We start from the raw sequence: 23,595 nt of genomic DNA on the forward strand, positions 1-23,595 counted from the left end.
TGTTGGGATTGGTTGTAGCCTGGTGACGCATCGCGATCCACTGGTTGGCCCAACAGGCCCGTCACTCACGAAATGGAAGACCGACCTGCGGGAATGGGCACTGGCAGAGGAGGGGCACATGCGGTACACTAGGAGGGATGGCAAACTACCTGAGGTCCTACTGGCGTGGGGGCCATGCTACAGGAGATGGTGGGACAAGACTCCCAGGTGACACTGACCAGTTCCGTGACAGTGCCCTCTGGGCGGGGGAGGCCCCTGAACAGGTAGGAGCCTTACCAGGTGACCCAACTCAGAGATAGGGAAACTTTAACTGCATCACTACGGGCCCGGCAGCAGGGGGGGGGTGGAAGAAGGGGTGTTGGGGGAGTTGGAGGGATTGGGGGGATGGGGGGTGGGTTTTCTCCTTTGCTCATAGCCTTTACAAGGTGTGGTGCATTTGAACGACTCTGTAGCTGCACACTAAGGTGCCAATGGAAGCTTTACAATTTTACCTATGACTATTCGACTGATTTGGCATTGTGGCTCCACTATGAACCACCTCAACGGAGGCGGTCCAAATGTATGGCTGTACCTTGATTGTTTTCATGATTTAGAGATGTAAAAATAATAAGAAGAAATTTAAAAAAGAAAAAAAAAATCTATAATATCCCTGTAACCTCTGTTTTTTTCAGTGAATTTCTAAGGTTTTTTCAAATCTATTTCCTAACTATAACTTCCCTGTAATCTTTTGTTTTTTTAAATGAATTTCTTAGATGTTTCAAATTCTATTTCCTAACTATTACGTCCCTGTAACCTTTCGATATTTAAGGGAATTTCTATGTTTTTTTTAAATAGTAGTCACGTTTGCAGAATGGTGGAGAAATATAGCGGGCCTCCAACCAGCTCTCAGGAATCCCGCTGTATGGGACTTACTGGAGGTAACAGGAGGGGTTCTTGTCCCCCAAGGTCCCTCAGTATCCAAGAGGACTTCATCCCCCAACCAGTTGTGTACCAGGAGGCGAGTTTGCAGAGTGGTGGAGAAAGGGGCAGGGCCTCCGACCAGCTCTCAGCAATCCTGCGGTGTGGACCTCCTGGAGGTTAACAGGAGGGTTCTTGGCCCTGAAGAATGTTCAGCATCCAATGGGACTTCATCCACTAACCGCTGTGTGGGACTTTCTGAAGGTAGTGCCCTCGGCATCCAAGGGTACTACATCGCCAACCAGTACAGCGCAACCAGTACTGCACCAGGAGGTGTGTTTACAGAGTGATGTAGAAAGGGGGTGGGGCCTCTGACAACCTCTCAGCACTCCCTCTGTGTGAGACTTACTGGAGGTAACAGGAGGGGTAGTTGACCGCCGAGGACCCTCAGTAGCCAAGGGGATTTTATCCCCCAACCAGTTGTGCGTCAGAAGGCTTGTTTGCAGAGTGGTGGAGAAAGGGGAGTGGCCTCCAGCAACCTCTCTGCAGTCCCACTGTGTGGGACTTACTGGACGTAACAGGACAGTTTGCTGGCCCCCAGGATCCTCAGCAGCCAAGGGACTTCATCCCCGAAACCAGTTGTGCACGAGGAGGCTCACTTGCAGAGTGGTGGAGAAAAGAGGCGGGGCCTCCGGCGACATGTCAGGCTGCCTTTTTAAATTTTTTTGTTTTATTATGGAAGGGGGACCAAGTGGCCCCCTTCCCTGGGCCCATTTCAGCCTGAAGACCCCATCCCCCGGGCCAGGCCTTTTTGAATGGAGGAGGGGGCCATGTAGAACCTCCTCCCCGGGCCAAATTTGGCTCCAGGGACACCATCTCCCAGGGCCTGGCCTTCTTAAAGTGGGTGCCTCCAAGGCACCAACTCTCCATTGGGACCGCGGGGACGGCTAAAGGCCCCTGCAGTTCCTGCTCCCTCCCCACCATAGGGAGCTGCTAAACATGCAGCTCCCTCTGTCTAAAAGCAATTCTTCTCCTCTTCTCCTCTTCCAGCAAGCAAGAGCTTTCAATGCTCTTGCTTGCTGGAAGCAGATTGTTTGCTGTGGCTTGGCAGCAGTGGTAAAGATCCCGCCAAGCCACAGCAAACAGCTATACCCCATGGGGGCGGGAACCCTGGACATAGCAGGAGCCGGCCATGGAAGGTGGCAGGCCCCATGGCCACCCATGACTCCAAAAGATGGAGCGCCTAGCCCCCTCTTTTCTTGATGTTCAGCCTGCGAGAGGCTACCCCTGTTTTTATATAAATAAGCCTTTGGGAGATGGTGGTCCAAGGGGCATTTTGCACCTGCCCCCCACCCCCGCCTCACCCAAGAGGCCTAGGGGTTAGAGTATTTCTACCTTGCCCCTTTTCTTGTTCTGAAACATTTTTCTAAGACTCGGCCCAAGATGGCTGCCAAAATTGGTTTGAAGTGTTGGCAACCAATCAGATCTCAGCACGGATTCTCTGCATCCCTGCATTTAGAATTGGAAATTTCTTTAAATAGCTCTGCAATTACTGAACAGATTTACACCAAATCACAAAAAGGCACTACCCTGAACCAACATCTACCTTTCTGCCAAATTTGGTGTAATTCCTTTCATCCGTTCAGCAGTTCGGACCGTAGCCATGTCTAAAGTTGCTATGGAAATTAACATGGGAAAAATGCGTTTCGGAATTCCACCTTTTTTTCTCGGCCTGCTTGACGGATCACCCCAAAACCTTCAAGACAGCAACAGAAGTGAGTGTCAAAGTAGTTTTGAAAATTTTGCAAGTATTCAGCAAACAACACAAAAGTTATTGGCAAATGAAAAAACGATGTTTCTATGTTAACTACATTCTAACTATAACTACCTACTTGTGACTGCCAGTAGGTAATATATATATGTGTGTATGTAAATATATATTATTTATATTTATATATATACACACACACATGTGCACACACACACATATTTATTTGAGGCTGCCCCACTGGATAGCTATGCTTAGGATCTAGGGTCAGATGTAGGAAGGCTATTACCGGTCGGTAATGGTCGAAATCCGCCGTTACCGGCCGGTAACAGGCTTTTTCTTATGTAGGTGGTAAATTTACCGATTCGGTAAATAACAAATCGGTATTTACCGATTCGGTATTGACCGAATCATCATTTACCGATTCGGTATTTACCGAAACGGTAAATGACATGTAGGAAGCACTTCAAAGAGTGCTTCTGTGCTTTAAGGATTCGTTATTTACCACCAGCTATTAGTTGATGTTAAATAACGAATACCTCTGTAAATACAAATCTGTGCATTTACACCTGTGCCATGTGACAGACATACATGCCCTTAGGGCATGTATGTGTGCCACATGTGCACACAAGCACTATTCAGGGGTGCAACAGGGTGTCAGAAGACACCCAGCCACCCTTGACTCTTTCCCTATTTTACCAACTCGGTAATTACCGATTCGATAATTGACATTCATTCCTATGAGCATCCAGCCCCATAGGAAGGAATGGCAAATACTGAATCGGTAATTACCGATTCGGTAAATACTGAATCTTAACGATTCAGTATTTTTTACCGAATTATTATCTACATAACATTTACCGATTCGAAAATACCGAATCAGTAAAATTCTGTATTTTCGAATCAGTAAATGTCAATTACCTACTAGTTACCATAGGAAATACTTGCTCTCGTTTTGCTTCTAACTTTGGCACTGTTTGTCAAATCTTCACAAAACACAAAACTTTCCAGGCTGGGGCCAAGAAAAAGGAGAGTTCGAAAAGCATATTTTCCCCATCCACTTTCCATATTTTCAAGCACCTTGTCCAATATTTTTAAAGGTTGTATTTAAAGAAATCTGTTTCAGATAACAATTAGAAGGGGATTGGGCTCTCACAATATTTATGAACTCCAGTAGTATGGGAAATGTGCACTTTTCTCATTGTTATTTTTAAACGTGTTGATTTGAGCTACCTATAGAGGAAGTACACAAATAGGCTTCGGCGGGAAGTTGATAACGGAGTACGGGCCCATGAATAGGCCAAAGGAACATTTTTTTTACATTCATAACTAAATAATATAAGCATACAAAGCAGAACAATAACAACAAAATGAACTGTTGCAGAAGAGGCACATGAAAGGATACTTGGAATAAGAGCAGCAAGAGACACCATAGCGATAGCCATTCTGATACGACAAAGACGAATACTACTCCAGCGTGGGGATGACTTAAAGGAGATCACAGACTGCAGCATGATGTAAAACACACCACCAAGAAAAGTCATTAGGGCTCCGACGTCATGGACGATAGGTACCGATCGTTCCTTGAAAAAACAGACAAAGGACAGGTTAGTAGGTTGCTGAATTGTTAAGAGTTCAGTTTCAATTCAACTCTACATAAGAATTCTTCAGGTTATTTTAGAAACTGGAGTTTTAATGATCTGTATTCTTATAGTGCTCACGAATTACAAGGATCAGTTCAAACGCTGGGGGAAAATGAACACGACTCGAGGAAGCAGTTTAACTTTTAATATGTAAAATTTATTTTCAATAAAAATATTTGAAATTAAAAAAAATATGTTGCAGGCTTGTTGGCATCATCTAAAGATACCAGTACTCTGCTTATTTCATTTTGTCATGACCTAATTACTTTTACGTAGAATATTTATTACATTTACACCTAAACTACCTATAAGCTAATTACAGAACTATTAAGCCACACTATTTGCATATGATACAGCATGTAATAACGCTGTATCAATTACTACAAAAACATACTTCTTATTTACAAATTAACCCCTTACAGTCTCATCAGAAATTAAGCTTCTTTTAAAACACATGCAGCAATAGGTAGACAAATGACAACAGCTATAAACCACTATTATAAAACAAACAGCATAAACACCCCAACTAGCTCAGTGGCACACAAACACCATCACAGCATAAAGTAAACACCACAGGAAACTACACAATTGCTGTAAAAAATCAAATAGCCAACTATGACACACACACACTGTGATTTAGAAACACTCCCATGTCATATAAACATCTCACTAGTATCCTACTACCACACATCGTATAAATACAAAGAGAAACTACTGCAAGTAAGATACATAATGTCTACACTCTATCACTAAGTAATATATGTTAAAATGCAAAGAAGGAAACAGAAAAGTAGCTACCAAAACCCATACCCCATCTCAGTATAGCATCCCAAAAAATTAAATATGCACCTAAATCACTACTACACAAACAACTATTGCTTCTGATGAAAAGACCCTCCATTATGATGAAAAATATATACTTGACGAATAAACATCTATTCATTACTTTTAAATGATACTGCCATCATAGACAGAAGATCTAAAACAATGTATAACAAAAAATACTAAAGTTGTCATTCACATCATTGGAAACATCAAAACTAATGTGAAAAGCTGATATCATTCAAAATGTCATCAGTGATGTAATCAATGATGTAATTTTGCGGGGCCAACTGCAGTTTGAGTTATCAGCAGCACAGCAATCACATCAACATAGTAGCAGCACACCTATACCGATCAGAATCAACTGTCTCTTTCTCTGGAGGAATCTCTGCCCTGGAGATCCCATCATATCTCTGAAACTTCTCCAGGCTTCCCACACCTTTTCGAACTCCAGTGAGCAGCCCCGGGCCCTATGCAAGGTATTCTCAGTCTTCTGAGCTGGGATGGGGCAGTGAGATAAATAACGGTGATGGATCAAGCCCTGATCTTTGGACTGGGTAAGAGTGGTCTGCTCAATTCAGACACTCTGTTCATCACCACCCCCTTTTGTAAATCGATTTTGGCCACTATAGGTGTGGCAGGGTATACTCAGACATGAGTCCCTTTCTCACTGCTCCATCAGGATTCAACCAAGCCGGGCCGAAGACGGCTGAAATGCCAGAAACCGGTCCCTGGTAGCTTGTCTCCTTTCTGGTAAAGAATTGGCTTGGTAGTTTAGTCTGCCCTGTTCCCATGATGCACTGGGCCAGGGACAGACTGATTTGCATATAGCCAGGTTCTGAGCTGGGATGGGGCAGTGAGATAAATAACGGTGATGGATCAAGCCCTGATCTTTGGACTGGGTAAGAGTGGTCTGCTCAATTCAGACACTCTGTTCATCACCACCCCCTTTTGTAAATCGATTTTGGCCACTATAGGTGTGGCAGGGTATACTCAGACATGAGTCCCTTTCTCACTGCTCCATCAGGATTCAAGCAAGCCGGGCCGAAGACGGCTGAAATGCCAGAAACCGGTCCCCGGTAGCTTGTCTCCTTTCTGGTAAAGAATTGGCTTGGTAGTTTAGTCTGCCCTGTTCCCATGATGCACTGGGCCAGGGACAGACTGATTTGCATATAGCCAGGTTCTGAGCTGGGATGGGGCAGTGAGATAAATAACGGTGATGGATCAAGCCCTGATCTTTGGACTGGGTAAGAGTGGTCTGCTCAATTCAGACACTCTGTTCATCACCACCCCCTTTTGTAAATCGATTTTGGCCACTATAGGTGTGGCAGGGTATACTCAGACATGAGTCCCTTTCTCACTGCTCCATCAGGATTCAAGCAAGCCGGGCCGAAGACGGCTGAAATGCCAGAAACCGGTCCCCGGTAGCTTGTCTCCTTTCTGGTAAAGAATTGGCTTGGTAGTTTAGTCTGCCCTGTTCCCATGATGCACTGGGCCAGGGACAGACTGATTTGCATATAGCCAGGTTCTGAGCTGGGATGGGGCAGTGAGATAAATAACGGTGATGGATCAAGCCCTGATCTTTGGACTGGGTAAGAGTGGTCTGCTCAATTCAGACACTCTGTTCATCACCACCCCCTTTTGTAAATCGTTTGAGTTATCAGCAGCACAGCAATCACATCAACATAGTAGCAGCACACCTATACCGATCAGAATCAACTGTCTCTTTCTCTGGAGGAATCTCTGCCCTGGAGATCCCATCATATCTCTGAAACCTCTCCAGGCTTCCCACACCTTTTCAAACTCCAGTGAGCAGCCCCGGGCCCTATGCAAGGTATTCTCAGTCTTCAGACAACAACCCAGACTTGCCTTCCAGAAACCGAATGGTGGAGGCTAGCGACTTCCTCACAGACGAGCGATGTCTCTTCTGGCAACTAGAAGCACCATATTGCAGAACGGCTGAGCATTTTGGTAACCTGTCTGCTCCCACCAAATGTCAAGTGTCGCCAGTGTTGCATCTATTATAAGATTCTCTTCGGTGACCTCTGCAATGCATCGGCCCACTCGCTTACAGTAATCGTTTAGCCCGAGCCAGTGCCTTGACGACCTCAGCCACGTAAACATTTATCTTTCTCGATCTTCCCCATACAGACAGTCTGGTTCTCGAATTCTACACACAGTGCAATAGTTTAAGATGTACTTGTCTGAACCCTATTTTAATGTTAACCTCCCACGGGTGACAGCAGGCTTCCCTCCTAACCTCCTCCTCCAACATCCCCAGATCACATTCCCATTTGGTGTGAGGTGTCAAAAGATAGTTGACTGTTGTTCAGTAGTGTTCTGTGAGAACCTAGTGCTCCAGAGGGGCTTCGTGAGTCATAACTCGTAATACATCACTGTAATTTGCTAAAGCATGCTTAATTTGTGTATATCGGAAAAGGTGATTGTTAGCTAGATTGTATTCTTTCTGTAATTCTCCCAATAATCCCCCAGGGACGACTCCCGCAATAGTTATTTGTTTACTACAGGGTTCTTGAGAAGATGGGAGGTTTCACCATACTCAACCGTATCATTGGTTGGAGTGGGTGGGCGTGGAATTTGGGTATTGTTTTTTAGGTCGAGCCTAAGCAGCACGCATGCGCTGTCTGCAAGACCTGTGTTATCCTTATACGGAGTTATCCCGCCTGCTGCTTGCCATTTGTTCACTGCTCCATCGCTCTTGTTTACTGGGTCCTTATTGGTTCATACTCCGATTCATCACTTCTGTTTTCAATCCAACAGCACGGACAAACTACAGTTTTCTTACACTGTAAGTGTTCATGTGTTTGTCTGGAGACTACTTATTTACAACCATGGTGGCCGCTTCAGGGGCCGCCATGCACATAGGTTTTATAAACATGGGCGTTTGTTGTAATCCGTTCCTCGTGCAGTACTATCCGGTGGTGAATACTCAATGCGCTTAACTTTTTACTCCCTCGAAGTGCATATTAATAGCTGCTGCCTGTTACAGGCACAATACAATCTCCCCGGTTTCACAAAGCAGAGTCCATGTGTTTTCTTGCCTCAGTGTGGAGCCCAAGCATGGACGCCACGCTGCCTCAATCCTTTTTTTTTTCATCGACTTCGCCTTTACCAGTGGCTGCCACACCCCTTTTTTGGCATGCGCAGGTCACCAAACTGCTTTAAAAAAATATTATATATGTTTTTTAAGCAGAAGCTGCGGCACACTTTACTTTGCGCAGCTCAACAAACTCTTTTTTATGTATATTTTTTTTAGCCAGTGCGGCACGTCACTTTCATTTTGCATGCCGGCTGTTTGGGGTGGTGCTGCAGGGAGAGGGCGGGCAGAAGGACCACCACCACAGGGAACAACAATATGGCTGAGCTCTTCAGTTCAACGCAGCTGCCTGAGGACACTCTGAAAAAGGTGAGAGTGTGCTACTGGCCATCATGATTCGTCCACTGCTCATTTTTTAAAATGTTGAGGGCTTGGCAGCTCCTTAGTCACTTCTATAGAGTGCTCGTCGCCATCTGCACAGTGTTGCATCCTGCACATGCACTGCCTTCAGCCACAATCTCTGTGAAGCATTCGATACCACAATGCATGCTCATGCTGTAACACTTTTCGTCCTAAGTGGGATGGGTATGCCCAGACATGGGTCCCTTGCTCACTGTGCCACTGGATTCAAGCTAGCCTGGCTGAAGAAGGGTGACATACCCTGAAACCGGTCCCAGGATACTTATTTCTGGTCCAGGGAGGACCTGGCCTGGCAGTTCGGTCTGGACTGTTCCCATGGGGCACAGGGTCAAGAATGAATTGCATTTGGCTGGGTCCAAACTGGGGTGGCATAGTGGGCAAAAGAAGGATGGATTTAACCCAGATCTTTTGACTAGGGGAGAATTTTTGCATTGTCAGCATTCCGTCCATCATTTGTTTGCTGTAACACATGTGCGCATATACACAGGCAGACGTCTTTAAATGGATTTCCATCCCATTTAAAGGTGTTAGTCTGCCCATGTGTCAATAGGCAAGACATGCGTGGGTCATAAAGTGAAAGGCCTACATCTGCTGCAACCTCAGTGAATTACCATACAAGTTGTAGCATGCTGCCCATGTAGGCATGGGCTTCAGGATCCAACACAGGGATTGATAAAATAAGCGCTATATAAATGTTGCCGCACAGTCCATACAGCAAAGACTCACTTCCCGCCCATACATAAATCTGTCCTACCTCTCCAAAAATGTACAATACTCCACGACTCTACTCCAAACATACATTCCCCAATTCCCCTCTCTCCCTATACATATAACTCTCCCCCACATCAACCCATCACACCTCCTCGCCATATACACAATACTCCCCTCTTCCCTCCATACATACCCCCGATTAAACCCTCAAAACTAAGATCTTGCAGCTGCTGCTCTACACTATACATACACTGGTATTCTACTTCTCTCCATCAGTAAACCCAAAGCCTCTTTAAAGCTTCCCAGACTCCCGCCTAGTACTGCTATCTTCACTTTCCTTTGTTTCCAATGGAGCATTTGCAATGCAGTAGGTCTCAAATAAGTTAAATGCACAGCTATTGGCTTTGCAAAAGGAAAAGTAATACGGCGGGCAAACATCTTTCTCCTTTATTTAATGTCTATCAATTGACTTTTGTAGTAACAGCGGCACGCCGCATGGCCATTGTTACAAAACTGAATAAATAGAAGATAAAATTGTCCGCCATATTACTTTTACGTTTGCACAGCCAATAGCTCTGCTTTTAACTAAGGCGAGACCTCTTGCATTTCAAATGCTTGTCTGTTGTTTACAGTTACACTGTTTGTCCCCTTGTCATTCTGCACAGTCCAAGGATTCACATGCGCCATCCCATGGGAGGCGCACCACATGATTCATTACTGCTCACTCTTACCCCCCCTATCACTTGACATCATGACCTCAACCAAATGTCTCACCTGGAACATACACAGCCTCAATGACAATAGGAAAGCCTGCTTAGCGCAAGCACACTTAGATAAACATTACGTGGATATCTGCTTCCTTCAGGACATCCACCTCATTCAGCCCTCCTTGCCAGGACTACATGTGCAATGGTGCGGTGAGACTCACACTTCCCTATTCTCCAATAATGTGCAGAGCGTTGCTGTACTCCTGTGTAAGGGCCTGCAGTGGCAAGCAAGACGTGCACAATGAGATTGCGATAACAATAGCTGCTATGTGCTACTGGCTGGTACTCTGTGTAGGCGGCCGGTGATACTGGCAACTATATACGGCCCCAACACAGTTGACCCAGACTTCTTCTCTGAAGTGTGATGGCTCATATCCACCCTCTGTCCAGGCGGCATATTGTGGGGACCGGATTTCAATGTCATACTAGACAATAAGCTGGACCGGTCCGGTACTTGTATGCGCCCACACCCGCATGCAACACTGACATTCAACACTATAATCCACAACCATTTTTGTACATGATGCTTGGTGGCACACCCACTGCGTGCAGACAGAGGGCACCTGCATTACGGCTGACCATAAAACATAGTCAATGATCGACTACTGGCTGGTCTCTCGTAACATCCAGACCTTGGTCACCAAAATTTCACACCTACCTCGCACACTTTCTGACCATGGTCTTGTACTGATGGAGCTTCTGATTCCTCTGTCAGACCCCTGCGCTTTCTCATGGCACTTGCCATGCTTTGCACTACAGGACTCAGTATTCTGATATAAGATTGGCCAAGAGACATCAGAATACTTTGCGTAAAATAAGGGCTCCATCACGTCCCCCTATACACTTTAGGAAGTTTTCAAGGTAGTTATTCGGTGCACCTGTTTCGCTAAGCAATCCGGAATTTTAAAAGCTGTATGGGGAAGATTGGCCCTTCTGGAGCGGGAAATCTGAGTCCTAGAACAGGAGTATTCACCTGTAAAAACCCTTCTATCATTGCCCAAATTCGAGAAAAGCTCACTGAATTCTCTGATGAGGCAACTTATAAAGCTGACTGTCTAGACCGAAAAGCCAAAGCCCGTTGTTTCAGAGAGAGTGACCGCCAGGGTAAGACCATTGTAGGTTACTGTGCGGGCCGTGGTCTTCCACAAACATAGCAATATTGCAAGATGACCAATAGGATCTCCAATCCTCTCCCAAGCCAAACCTTGATATAACTTCCATTTACATTTACCTCTACTCCGCCACTTCGGCAAAAATCAATGGTGACCTACAAAGTTACCTGGATGACATGCAGCTCATCTGACTAGATCAAGCGCATCGGGAATATCTTGATTCCCCCATTACGGTGGAGGTGTAGTGTAGTTCCTATACCCCTTATAGGCTCAGCGCATTGGAATAATATACACTATAGTTTTGACATAGGACTAAGGTCAGTATGTCTCTATCGAGTACATTAAACTTAATTACTTGTGTGTGCTAGCTAGCTCAGAGGTCAATAGAAACTTCTTGAATGAACAAGAAGGGAATAGTCTTTGACAACCGCATAAACATGACAACTTTGTTTCCCATAGAATCGGAGCAGTTGTCTCAGAATAGTGGAAACAATAGATAACATCAATCATGCATGCTTTGTTTCTACCGAGTTACACAGAAATAGGTAGACAGGCGTTTCAATAAAAAGGGTTTATTGAACAGTCTTATTTCTCTTGCAAGAGATATGAGCTGCTACAATCGTAAGACAGAATGCAAAGTATAATACGTACAGCATTAGCAGTAAGATAAAATAATTCTGCAATAGCATGGTTTGTAGCTATGACATATATTCATAAAATACATACATAAATAACACAGGCTAAAATGTGTATACTCGTCTGGTGCTTCTAAATAGTTCTACCCCAGTGTACCTAACCTAAGTGTAGTACGAGGTAACAAGTAGGTGCTGTTTTCTATAGTCTGGTTTAGCTATATTTAGTATTTGCCAGAAGTCCCTCTAGGTTCTAGTCTGCTCCATACCTTAGAATGAGAGTGGTTGGAATCTCTTTCTGGGTCTAGATCTCTAACACCCCGCGAAGGGAGTCCGAAACACTGGAGCTGGGTTCTCTGCGAGGAGGATGACAGTGTCTGGTCAGTGCATGACAAATGAAGGTATATTTATGCCTTGAAGGTATTTAGGAATGCCTGTACTGATGTAAAAGTCCGGCAGAGGAACGTAATGAATGAACCCCTAAGGAATAGATGTTCATGCATAATAAATGAGTTCTTGGAGAAATCAACAATCCAAGCAGGGGAAATCTTAAAGGCTTAAGAGTCTGGTTTTCCAAGAACTCGTTGTGACCTGGATGGACGGATGTAGGTGACCATGCCTGTATTTGGTTAGCATGAGTAATGCCTAAATAAGCTTTGGATTTCTATGCCTAAATAAGGGCAATGAGAATTGTGCCTATATAAGGGCATAAATCGGGAAACCTATATACGGGTATCTAAATTGACACACAACAGAGGAGCTCCAGTAGGTTATTTGCAGTCTCCAGGTTGACAAAACCCTGGGCCTGGATGGTCTAACCACCACTTTCTGTAAGGAGTATGCATCCACCCTTGCACCTCACATGCTTGCAATGTTTGAAGAATCCTTAGCAAACTGCGCTCTACCTCCATGCCTTCATGAGGCGGTCATAGTGACAGTACTCAAACCAGACAAACCAACGCAACAGTATGACTCTTACCTCTAGTTATCTATGATCAATGTAGATTACAAGATCTTCGCCAAGACCCTGGCCAATCCCCTCCTCCTTCTGATACAGAGATTATACAACTAGAACAATCTGGTTTCATTCTGTGCCGATCTACTTCTCTTAATCTGCGCACCATTTTCACAGTCATGCATCATTTAGACCCCTGGGTCTCAGGAGTGGCGGCGTTACATAACTCCCCTAGGCTTTCGACTCCCTCGAATGGCCCTATCTCTTTTCATTATTGGGCTGTATGGGCCTCAGCCCCATTCATTAGACAGATAAAGCTCCTCTATACTCTGCCAACCGCCCGGGTAAGGCTGAGCGACATGTTGTGCGATCCATTTGCTATTACCCATGAGACATGACAAGGGTGTCCACTGTCACCCATTCTTTTTGCCGTGGCTATGGAGCCCCTAGCAGCTAAACTTAGGCAACATCATGCACATCTGGGCCACGGCTTCACCACCAGAGGACTGGTGATCTCAATGTACACTGATGACATCACTTTACACATTGGCACCATCGTCTCCTGAGATCATCAGATTTGGCGGCTTCTCTGACATACAAATTATATGGTCAAAATCAATATTATTCCCACTTACAGACAACACCCTGGCTTTCTCTACAGAATACCCATTCAAATGGGATTCCAAACCTGTGCGTTACTTGGGGTTATGGCTCAGCCATGACCTTCACTAACTTTGGCGAGCTAACTATGGCAAGGCTATGTCTCGGCTTGAAGACAGAATCCCAATCTGGCCCTGATTGCCTCTGTCCATCTCTGGGCGGATTGCCATAGCAAAAAATCCTGTACCTCTTCCTCAATCTGTCCACCCCCTCACTGCTCAGTTTTTACACCTCCCGCGCTCCAACCTCATTACACTGACTAGGGCGAGTAGATAGCCTTGTATCTCCTTGGAGGTCCTTAAGTCACTTTATGCCTTCTGTGGCCAGGAACATAACCTGCACTACTGGCTCCACCCGACACTTTCCCAGCCGCACATGGCCATTTAGAGCACCATGGCCCCTATTCACAGCACTCTACCTCACAATGTATCTCGAACAAAGGTGATTATGGGGGGCTACGTGAGATGGGCCTGGGACGGTCTAAGGAGGCATGCCAAAGTACATTATCTTTATGATCTGTCAAACCCGCCGGCCGAAATCCACAACTGCCCCTCTTATCAGATACAGGTGTCTGAGCGTGAGGTGCATGTGGTCGTGATCTTACAACTTTCTCTGACCTTCATCCAGATAACCAGTTCATGCCGCCCTTTGAGACCTCTACCGCTTCACACCCAATGATATTGGAGATGCTGCTCTATCATCAGCTCTGGGCAGTCTGTCGTGCACTGCCCAGCACATTTGCAACCCTCCACAATACTCCCATCCTTGGAGTACACACTCACAAACACTTCACCGTGAAGGCTAGTATCTTGTCTCTACTCCGACATGCAGATTTCTGCACGGTTGCCACCCCAGCCCCTCGTACTGCCCGGACGATAAAAACACAGACCCACTCCTAAATAATGCTCAATGGACCTACTGTTGCAACCAGACATCATCCCTCAACTACAGGTGCTCTGATTAATACACTTTAAGTTCTTGCACTGACTGTACGGCAACCCAGCGCAGCTACTTAGGATAGGGCTCATCAAGGATGTGCGGTGTCTGAGATGCGCATCACCTCTGCCCACCTTTCTACATCTGGCATGGAGATGTCTGCAGGTAGATGAATACTGAGGGGGGGCGTTTTCTCAACCAATCAAGCAATCACTGGCCATTGCGTACCCCCACTTTGCTAGTGGCCCTTCTGGGCTAAGTCAAAGATGTTTTGGTGTGTACCCGCCGAATTGTAGAGATGCTTCTCCTACTAGCTAACTGCAGGGTGGCCATGCACTGGAGCCGGCGTCCTGCTCCCTCCATCCACACCTGGTTGCATGATGGGGCATACTGCCAGGAGCAATTAACAAACTATTGGGAATTGATGCCCCCACGTCACACCCCAAGGACATTTGGGAATCCCTCCTCTCCTACCTCAGCCTCAGGGATTCTCTTTTCATCTCATCATAAGACTCTAACCCTGGTGATTCCTCCCTGTTTCCTGACTCCCCCACCTCATCATTCCCGAATGCTACAGGGAACTCCTGCGCTCCATTATAAACAACACAAAGATTGAGACAGAACACCTCATTGTCATTCTCCACCCCACATGATCCATTGAGGATGAACATGTACCACTGTTACTGTTCAATGGCGGGGATCATCCGGAGGGGTTCTCTACTCCCAAAAATGATGTATCAAAAACCTATGTGATCCCGTGCTTCCTTTCCCCCCTTCCTCTGCCCCATTCCCGACCCTTCAGTTTTGCATTTTGTACTGTGTACTTTATCTCAGATGCCAATAAAAACAATGTTTAAAAAATGTATGTATCATTTATGCCCTATTAACGAGAGCTCTAAGCAATGGCCGAAGTGGTCTGGCCCAAGCCCCTATTTATGAATTAATAATGCATGCTTTATTTATGTAATATTAACAATAGCTAACTAAAATGCATAACTAAACAAAACAAATTAACGCTTGAGCACTGCATATCGGGAACTGCTTCCAATTTACAAAACTGCATGTGACAAGAACATATTTTGAAAATAAGACTTATTAATGATCAAGTAGTTAGTGCTCAAACTTTTCCATGCATTTTACTTCCATTGAGGTTAAATACAAAAAAAAAAGCAAGTTAAATATGTAGGTTGCAGGCTGAGGAACTCAGTTTAAAGTTGTACTGTATATGTATTTTACTGATAGCAATGTCATTTCATTATTGAATGTTGTATGGCTGAGAAGGCAAAGATCTCTCTCTGCAACCTGTCTACTTTCAAGAAACTATAGAAATGCTGCCACTATTACATCAGAGACCTAAAACTCTAATTTATGTTTCTTCTGTTGGCCATGTGACCTATCAAAAGAAACTATACAGTTAAAGTCTTTAGCTAGACATTTTGTTTGCATTGTGGTGTACTTCCCCTCCCTTCCACACCTCGCTTCCACCACAGCCCTTCTGGTGTAATAATCAGATGGTTAGTGGTTGATGCAATCAAAATTTCCAACACATTTCCCCTAACAGAAGCAGGGTCAGAAGTGCATGAAAAGCAGAACATGAGTAGAAAGACCATTGTTCTGTGTTCAGAAATAAAGAAGCAACACAATATTGAAAGCAATCCAGTCACTCTGTCCTGATATATTTAGGGGGAATAGAAAGCAACATCTAAATCAGTCAAGGGGACAGAAACCACACCAGCTGCTACAAGAGGAAACAACCGCCCTCCCTATACCAGCTTGTGGATTCCCCAAGTTGATGACTAAATACGTTCCCATGACCGCTTGCCAGGCCTGCCTGAGCTCCGTCTCTGAAGGAAAAGCCTGAATAACTTTCACACTCCCAGCTCTGGCTATGCTCACTTGTTCGCTCTCAATATCTTGCAGTCTGACAAGAATCTCTAACAGCCTGCACGAAATGCACTCTCCGCAACATCATTAATTATTCTTATACACCAGGTGCAGGTATACACCTGGCCAGCTGGTATCCCTGATATCTCAAGGACCAGTGACAACCATTCCAAAATCACACAACCATCAATTAGGAGTACAAGAGTCACTCAATCAATCACCTAACCGTGCTCATCCCATCAACACTTGGAGAGCGGTTCCAGAAAATCATAACCGAAAAATTGTATGAAAGAAATACCATTCACACATATATTATCTGGTTGGAATTAGTAATATGGCATTATAGCTGGCTTCCATGGGACATATGGGTTGCCAGTGAAGTGCAGGTGTTCCCTGTCCTGGTGTGCAGTCTACGATTCTGCCAATGACCCCCTATGTAATGTGCATACATTGCAACATGTATCTGTATATATTATTTGCATTTAATAGAAATATATTAAAATATACACATCTATGTATTAATTACATTGGTTTGGCACATGTATCCTATGTACAATATATTCAAAACAATCTAATGTGCTAAGGGCTACTCTGTGTACATTGGCGGAAAAAATAAATTTTCTAAATATGTTTTACAAGTTGCAAACTATCAACTTCCTCTTTATAAAGCAAGGGGAGAGGTACTGATTTCAGATATAGGTATGTGAAAATGTATGAAATAGGAATAAAATGTACCAAACACACTATTGATGGCTTACATTCTGATTTCTAATTGCTGAATCCTACCTTTGCAGCTTGGTTGCCTTTGTTTTTACATTTGCTTTCAAGCTATTTCTCATTTCCCAGTGATAGGGGCCTTTAACAACCAATATACCCGCCCGAGACAACAGGGTTATAAAGCTATTAAAATGTCCTTCCCACTGAGGGAAGAATGTTCTAAAATAAAGGAGAAACAGGAGGTCAAGCATTGGAATGTTGGATTGAGGTTTAAAAGACACCAACAATTATTGGCCCTGAGCCACATCATTTTCTTCAGTGACGCTTCCAACATTTCAGTGCCCACAATGGGATATTTTTGTAAACAGTATTTTGGATATGATATTTAAGTCAGGTGATATCTTTGCTAATTATATTTTAAGATACAACGACATTCAGGGTCCATTGTATCTCAGCTCACTCCATAGGACTTCAAATCCCCTTATAGTCAGTTCCCACTAACATTATAACACATCTGGGAAAGGGCAAATATTAACACAGGGTGTCTTTTCACTCGATGGCAGATTATCTTTGTAATGCGGCTAGTAGGAGCCTACTTACCATTCATGTGAATTAGAATCTTGTCACTAGCAAGCAAATCGCTCTTGGACCTTTAAAGTCAGCAATTGCCGCTTTATCTTTTGAAGGGTGTCATATTCTATTACTGAAAATGCTGACAGGCTCATCCACTAAAATGGAGCAACTGAACTCTTTTGGAACTGAAAAAATTCCTGGGCTTGTGCACATGGGTAGTTATTTCTATCCACAGAGCATCTGTGTGTCTTATTGAAGACCCTGCTAAAATAATTTTACATTTTGCATTTTGAGATGTGTATTTTGGGTGGATAAGAAATGGGAGAGGCCACACGGGCAGAGCAGCACGCAGACGTCCATGGATGCTGGCAATGCGGCTTGCATTAAAATGGGCATTTACATACTCTAGTCTGGCAAGGCAAGGGTGCTGCACAAACCTGAGCGTTGTGAATTGTGGCATGACAATGACAATGACAATGAGCCTGTACATAGCTATCAGTGCAATATGGAACCTGGCATGATTACTTATGATGCTTTACAAGCCCCAGGGCAATGTGGATGCTTGCACTTTAGTGGCCACTTAGGTACAGGGGCAATATGATTTGTGTGATGATAACTGTGAGTTACGTACCTGTGCAAGGTGAAGTTTGGCCTGACAAGGGTGTTTTCTACATCCATTATGTGCATAGTAGTGGTATTTTACATACCAGAGCAAATTGTCCCCTGACCCCATGAAAATGAGAGAAGTGTGGCTCAATGGTTAGAGCGGCAGACCCTTATGCAGAGGTCCGGCCCGGGACCAGGGTTCAATTCCCGCCTCGGCGGGTCTCGGGCTCAATTTCCTCGGACCTGATAATTCTCGTTTCGGTGCCTATTCGAATCATGAGCCCCACTCTGCTCCTCTGGGCAATACCTTGCTTAATCTCTACAACGGCCCCAACAACGCTGAGGATGCCTGGCTTCACCTTGGGGGTGCCCAGAAGTGGGCTCCTCACAGGGAAAGACCAGGAAGGGTTCCTTGGCGGTATTCGTACAAGCGCCGAGATGCCTACGGGTAGTCGTGCGCTATACAAGTGCGTAATCATTTCATCATTTCAAAATGAACTGCCAGCTTTTGGAATACTTTAACGATTGAGGTTTAAAAGTGTTCTAGACCAGCCCTGTCTGAGAGCGCCAGTGGGCACCTGTTACAGGCCAGCATTTTCAGAATCATATAACATTAAGACGTCCTTTACGGGCACAGGCGGCGAGGAGCTCTATTGTGGCAGGCAGAGAGTTTACAACTGTTGTATTTCCTGCCATATGGTTTGTATGAACACTGACTTAGTTGGGCATTCTCTCTCAGGTAGGCACCGCTCTCCTACAGCATGAATATTATGTACCTGCTGTGCATCTACTGGGTGGTATCTGGCACATCATTTCCTTATTGGTACATGCACGATTCTCTGCTTTGTACAACTACAGCTTCTGGGGAATATGGAAGACCCCAAAGTATTGGAATATTGCATTAGTCCACCTTCTGAACTGTCTTTAAATGATGTGTCCTTTTAACTAACATACTTGAAGGAAAATGTACTGTAAGCGCACCCTTAGAATGCACTTCTAACGCCCTGATGAGGCTTGTGCTAGCTTGCTGCACTCGCTGCCCTGGTGTAGAGGGTCAGGAATGATCTGAAGATGTTTGCCAGGGTGATTTTAACAATTTTGGAAACAACGTTGGGCTTATGTAGTACCATCTGCATAGAATGCTATTCTACTTACATTACAGACGCATCAAACAAGTTAACGTTGAGGGATGAACAGTCTCTCATAGCAACTCTGCCATGAATGTTAGTTTTTACTGAGTGACTAGGTGGATTTACTAGATGCTAATATAGTACGATGTCCTCAGTTTGTCAAAATGAAATGAGAAATACCCTGTGATTATCAGAACCCTGTTCCTATAACCTGCCTATTGAATTGTTTTTCTTTCTTACACGGGCACTGGCATCTCTAGGGGGGTCTCAGATAGGGCTCATGCCCCAGCTTCATTTGTTCAGCCCCCCACCCTTGTGCCCCAGCACCACGGCTGTTCAATGAGCGGGATGAGACACACAAAACAAGCATTGGCAAAGTCAATAGGTCACACCTATGCAGGGTGTCTATAGTATATGGCCTGTCATTTAATACTATAGCAAGGTATGGCCTGTCATTCTGTAGTATGGTATGTCATGGCCTGTTATTTTATGGTATAGGGAGTTCACCCAAATAAGAACTGGATCGATTCTCTAACATATCGCAACAGTTTGCTTTACATGTCTCGTTGCTCCCATCATCATCCTGTGTTTGTGAAGATGACTTTCTTGGTTGCCAAGAGGGACATAGCATGGAAATGAGCACCACCTCCCACCCTGGTGGAATGGTGAATCAGGTTGGACCGGTCCACCCAACAAGAACTGCCTATACAGGTGGCCTGAGGTTATCCGTGAAAGCACCAACAGATTTAGGGCGAATGGCAAGACAACTATGGATTACAATGGGGAATCGATTGAATTCTGGTCTGTATGGTGCGGGGAGTCAGGGGTTGAAGTTGTGGCCTGGAAGTCTTGATGTGATTTTCTTTTATGTTCATATGGAAAACAATAAAAATGTGGTTATCAAAAAATAAATTGAAAAGTGAGGCGGGCCTCACAGGAGACAGCTGTGCTGCGTCTTGAAACTCCTGATAAGGAGTCTCTGCTGTCCTCAATATTCTGCTAAGCTGACATAAGTCAATCCTGCCCATTCAGGTTGACCTGTGATTCAAGCTGCCCTATTGTGTAGCTCCTGAGAGGAATTTCACACCTCATTTACACATTATTCAGGCCAATTACAGGCTGGGATTCGTTGGGGAACCTGCAGGAGCTTCACGCAGGATTAAAGGTAACGTTCTAAAAGTTACCTTTCCTTAATCTTTATAAAAAATCTGACTCCACCATTGAATTGGATTTTAATCGCTATTAACAATAGTGGTTTAAATATGTTTCTAGCTGGTCACATTCCAAAGTTAGCAATATTCGTATTTTAATCTGTTCGGTTGGTTTTCTACATAGAACATCTAGGCCTGCTATGGTGAAAATATATGTTTAGACCTGTCACTGTAGAGACACTGTAATATACATTTTTTACCTGTCCCACTTTTACATAGCATGCTCTCTACCATCTGGGCTATGAGGCCTACATAGGGATACAACTAATGTTTAAAAGGGGATCTCTCTGGTCGAAAAGGATTATTTTGATATGTCACACTGCAGGATTTACACTGCTGGAGTCAGACTCCATAGGGTAGGCCTGTAGCCATCTTTGCTCTGTCACTGACGTAGATGGCACAATATGTGCTGCAGCCAGTAAGGGGAATTCAGGCACTGGGTGTATCTTTTACACCATTAGTAGAGACCTACAGGCAAGTTAAATGTGCTAATAAGGAATAGGTCAATTTAACATTGTTTAAAGGGGGAGCATAGGCAGGGATGTTTCAAAGCATAGAAAAAGTGGGTACTTGCCCCCTGCCCCCACCTTTTGAGTGGCCCACTGGGAAAGTGAACTTTCTCTCTTTGACTTGTGTCTTTTCTATTTCTAAACTTCTCTCTGCCTACCTCTACCTCTGACTCTGTTTTTCTACCCCATGTCATAGTAGGGATTTTTGAGGTCCCTAGTAAGACATATTTCAACTGCTATTGTGTGGCCCGGTTAAAGTTTAAAATATAACTTAGTAGTGTTTGGTATCATGCTGGCTTGAGTTACCATGACATGGGCAATAGCATTCAAAACTTGTTTTGTACAGGAGCCCCCAAAATATGTCTTGCCCAGACCCCCTAAATCTTAAGGATGATATTGAGCACAGGCACTTTCTTCTGCATATTTCATTTTGTATATGTCAAAAATATATGCCAATTAAAAGGATGAAGGACAAAACAAACTAGGAAGTTCTTCCACCTTCTGAGGCAAAAAGAATACTGAAAACAATTTTCTGGAGCCTACACAGCAGCATAGCATAGTTCAAGTAACATGTCCATCTATAGACAATATTATTTTATGGAGGGCGGGTTTGTGAGTTCTCAGTTATCGTCAAGAACCTTGATTTGATTTGATTTCATTTCAGATTTATATAGCACATGGCTACCCAAAGGCTTCACCTCATTGACGGTGAGAGCTGTGGTGAGCGACAGAGCCCATTAGTGGTTTACCAGGAATATAACAATCAACGTAAGAGTGTCCAAGCCTATGGTGTGGAAAAAGGAACTAATACGACCTGATCTGTAAAAGTTCTTATGGAGAATTCTTCCAATGGTCTCTCCTCATTATGGGAGACTGAAATGAGGAGACTGAAAAATACGTAATTGTTAGTGTGGTAAGCCCCATGGGCTGGCGGCAGGGGGAAATACTTCACGCCCAGATTATTGGTTTCTGGACGGCTCCCGGCTGCTTAACCTGCAGCAACCACATCCGCCGTCCAAGCAGACCATTGGAAGAATTCTCCATAAGAACTTTTACAGATCAGGTCGTATTAGTTCCTTTTTCCACACCATAGGCTTGGATACTTTAGGGGGTGTCCACCATGGAGTGAGAATGACTTTTCTGGTCCTGACGAATGCTGAGCTGACCTTGGGCTCTGTAGCAGAAACATGTTGACCATTTCTTTTCATTATATTTTTTTCACTACTATTAGGACTTAATGGTTCAATTTAACACAACCACTTATTAGTCTGTTTCTTTCACTGGTTTTAACAGAGTTAGAGCTACCCTCTCATTAAAATGAATCGTTTGAGGAGTAGTCCACACTCTTTTTAAGTCACTTTTTCTGATTTTCTTTCAACTATCTGGGACCCAATGAAGACAACTGGCTACCAGCTTTTAGTTGGGGCCTGAGGGTCCCTTTAGTTCACTCTGAGCACGTGTACCCTACTTCCTCACTATACTAACAATCTTCTTTGGTGCTAGCAATTCTGTAATTTTTCAGAATTTTTGGCTTTAGCATCCGGTTCTTATGACTATTGACACTCTTACGTTTATTGTTATATATGCATTTATAAGGAGTATAAGAGTGTTCTTTTGACCCTTTCTCTCTTGTTGTTTGAATTGTTTACCAGGAATAGTCAGGTCTTTAGCTTTTTCCTGAATGCCAGTTCTCTTTGCAGCCCTCTTAGGTCCAGATGTAGCTCATTCCATGGTTTTGGGATCAGGTATGAGAAAGATCTGCCTCCCCATCTGGATTTTTTAATTCTGGTGGTGCTGAGGAGGTATGAGAGGGAGGACCTTAGTGGTCTGATGGGGGAAAATGCAGGGATCAGATGTCTGAGTTTTTCTGGGCCTTTATTATTTACTTTGCTTTGCCCTGTGGGCAAAGAAAAGTGATTTGAATTTTACTCTTGCCGCGATTGGTAGCCAGTGTAGTACTTTCAGGGAATCTCTTGCAGACGTGTGTCTGTGGAGTTTGAACAGGAGCCTTGCTGCCACATTCTGTACCTTCTGGAGCCTCTTGATCACATATTTAGGTGAGCCAAAGTAAAGAGAGTTCTCATAGTCCAAACGGAAGACTATTCTGAGCTGCTCCGGGATAAGTTCCAGTATGTTTCTGAGCATTCTCAGAAGTCCGAAGCAGATACCAGACAATTTGTTTGCCTGTTGGTTCATTGAGAGTGAGCTATCAAGCCAGATGCCTACTTTTTTTACCACCGGTTTAGGGACCGGAGGGTATCCCACACAGAGTGACCAGTTATTCAGTGGGGCTGGGAATGGCCCTGTTACCTAGAATCATAAGTTCAGTCTTTTCGCTGTTCAATTTTAGGTAGCTGTTTGACAGCCAGAGGGCCAGTTTATCAAGGCAGGGACACAATAGAGAGTTATCTTGGTTGTGATCTTGGGACAGAGAAACGATCAACTGGATGTCGTCAGCATACAATACACCTATGATGCCAAACTCCTGCATGATGGTGGCAAGCTATCTAACATATATATTAAATAGGGTAGGGCGGAGGGAGAAGCCCCGAGGCATTCCAAATTTTGTAGGCCGGCTGTCCAA

General features: G+C 44.3%; 1 protein-coding gene across 2 annotated transcripts in view; it reads right to left on the reverse strand.

Annotated features, from left to right (window-relative positions):
• DRAM1 (DNA damage regulated autophagy modulator 1) overlaps positions 1-23,595 on the reverse strand; it is a 303,166-nt gene that overhangs the window by 182,078 nt on the left and 97,493 nt on the right. For both annotated transcript variants that reach the window (XM_086919254.1, XM_086919262.1), the window contains exon 4: positions 4,071-4,248. In XM_086919254.1, coding sequence (XP_086775380.1) covers positions 4,071-4,248 — 178 coding nt within the window. The remainder of the gene's footprint in view (positions 1-4,070; positions 4,249-23,595) is intronic.

Source organism: Lissotriton vulgaris, chromosome 1_1, assembly GCF_964263255.1.
Source record: "Lissotriton vulgaris chromosome 1_1, aLisVul1.2, whole genome shotgun sequence".
NCBI lineage: Eukaryota > Metazoa > Chordata > Amphibia > Caudata > Salamandridae > Lissotriton > Lissotriton vulgaris.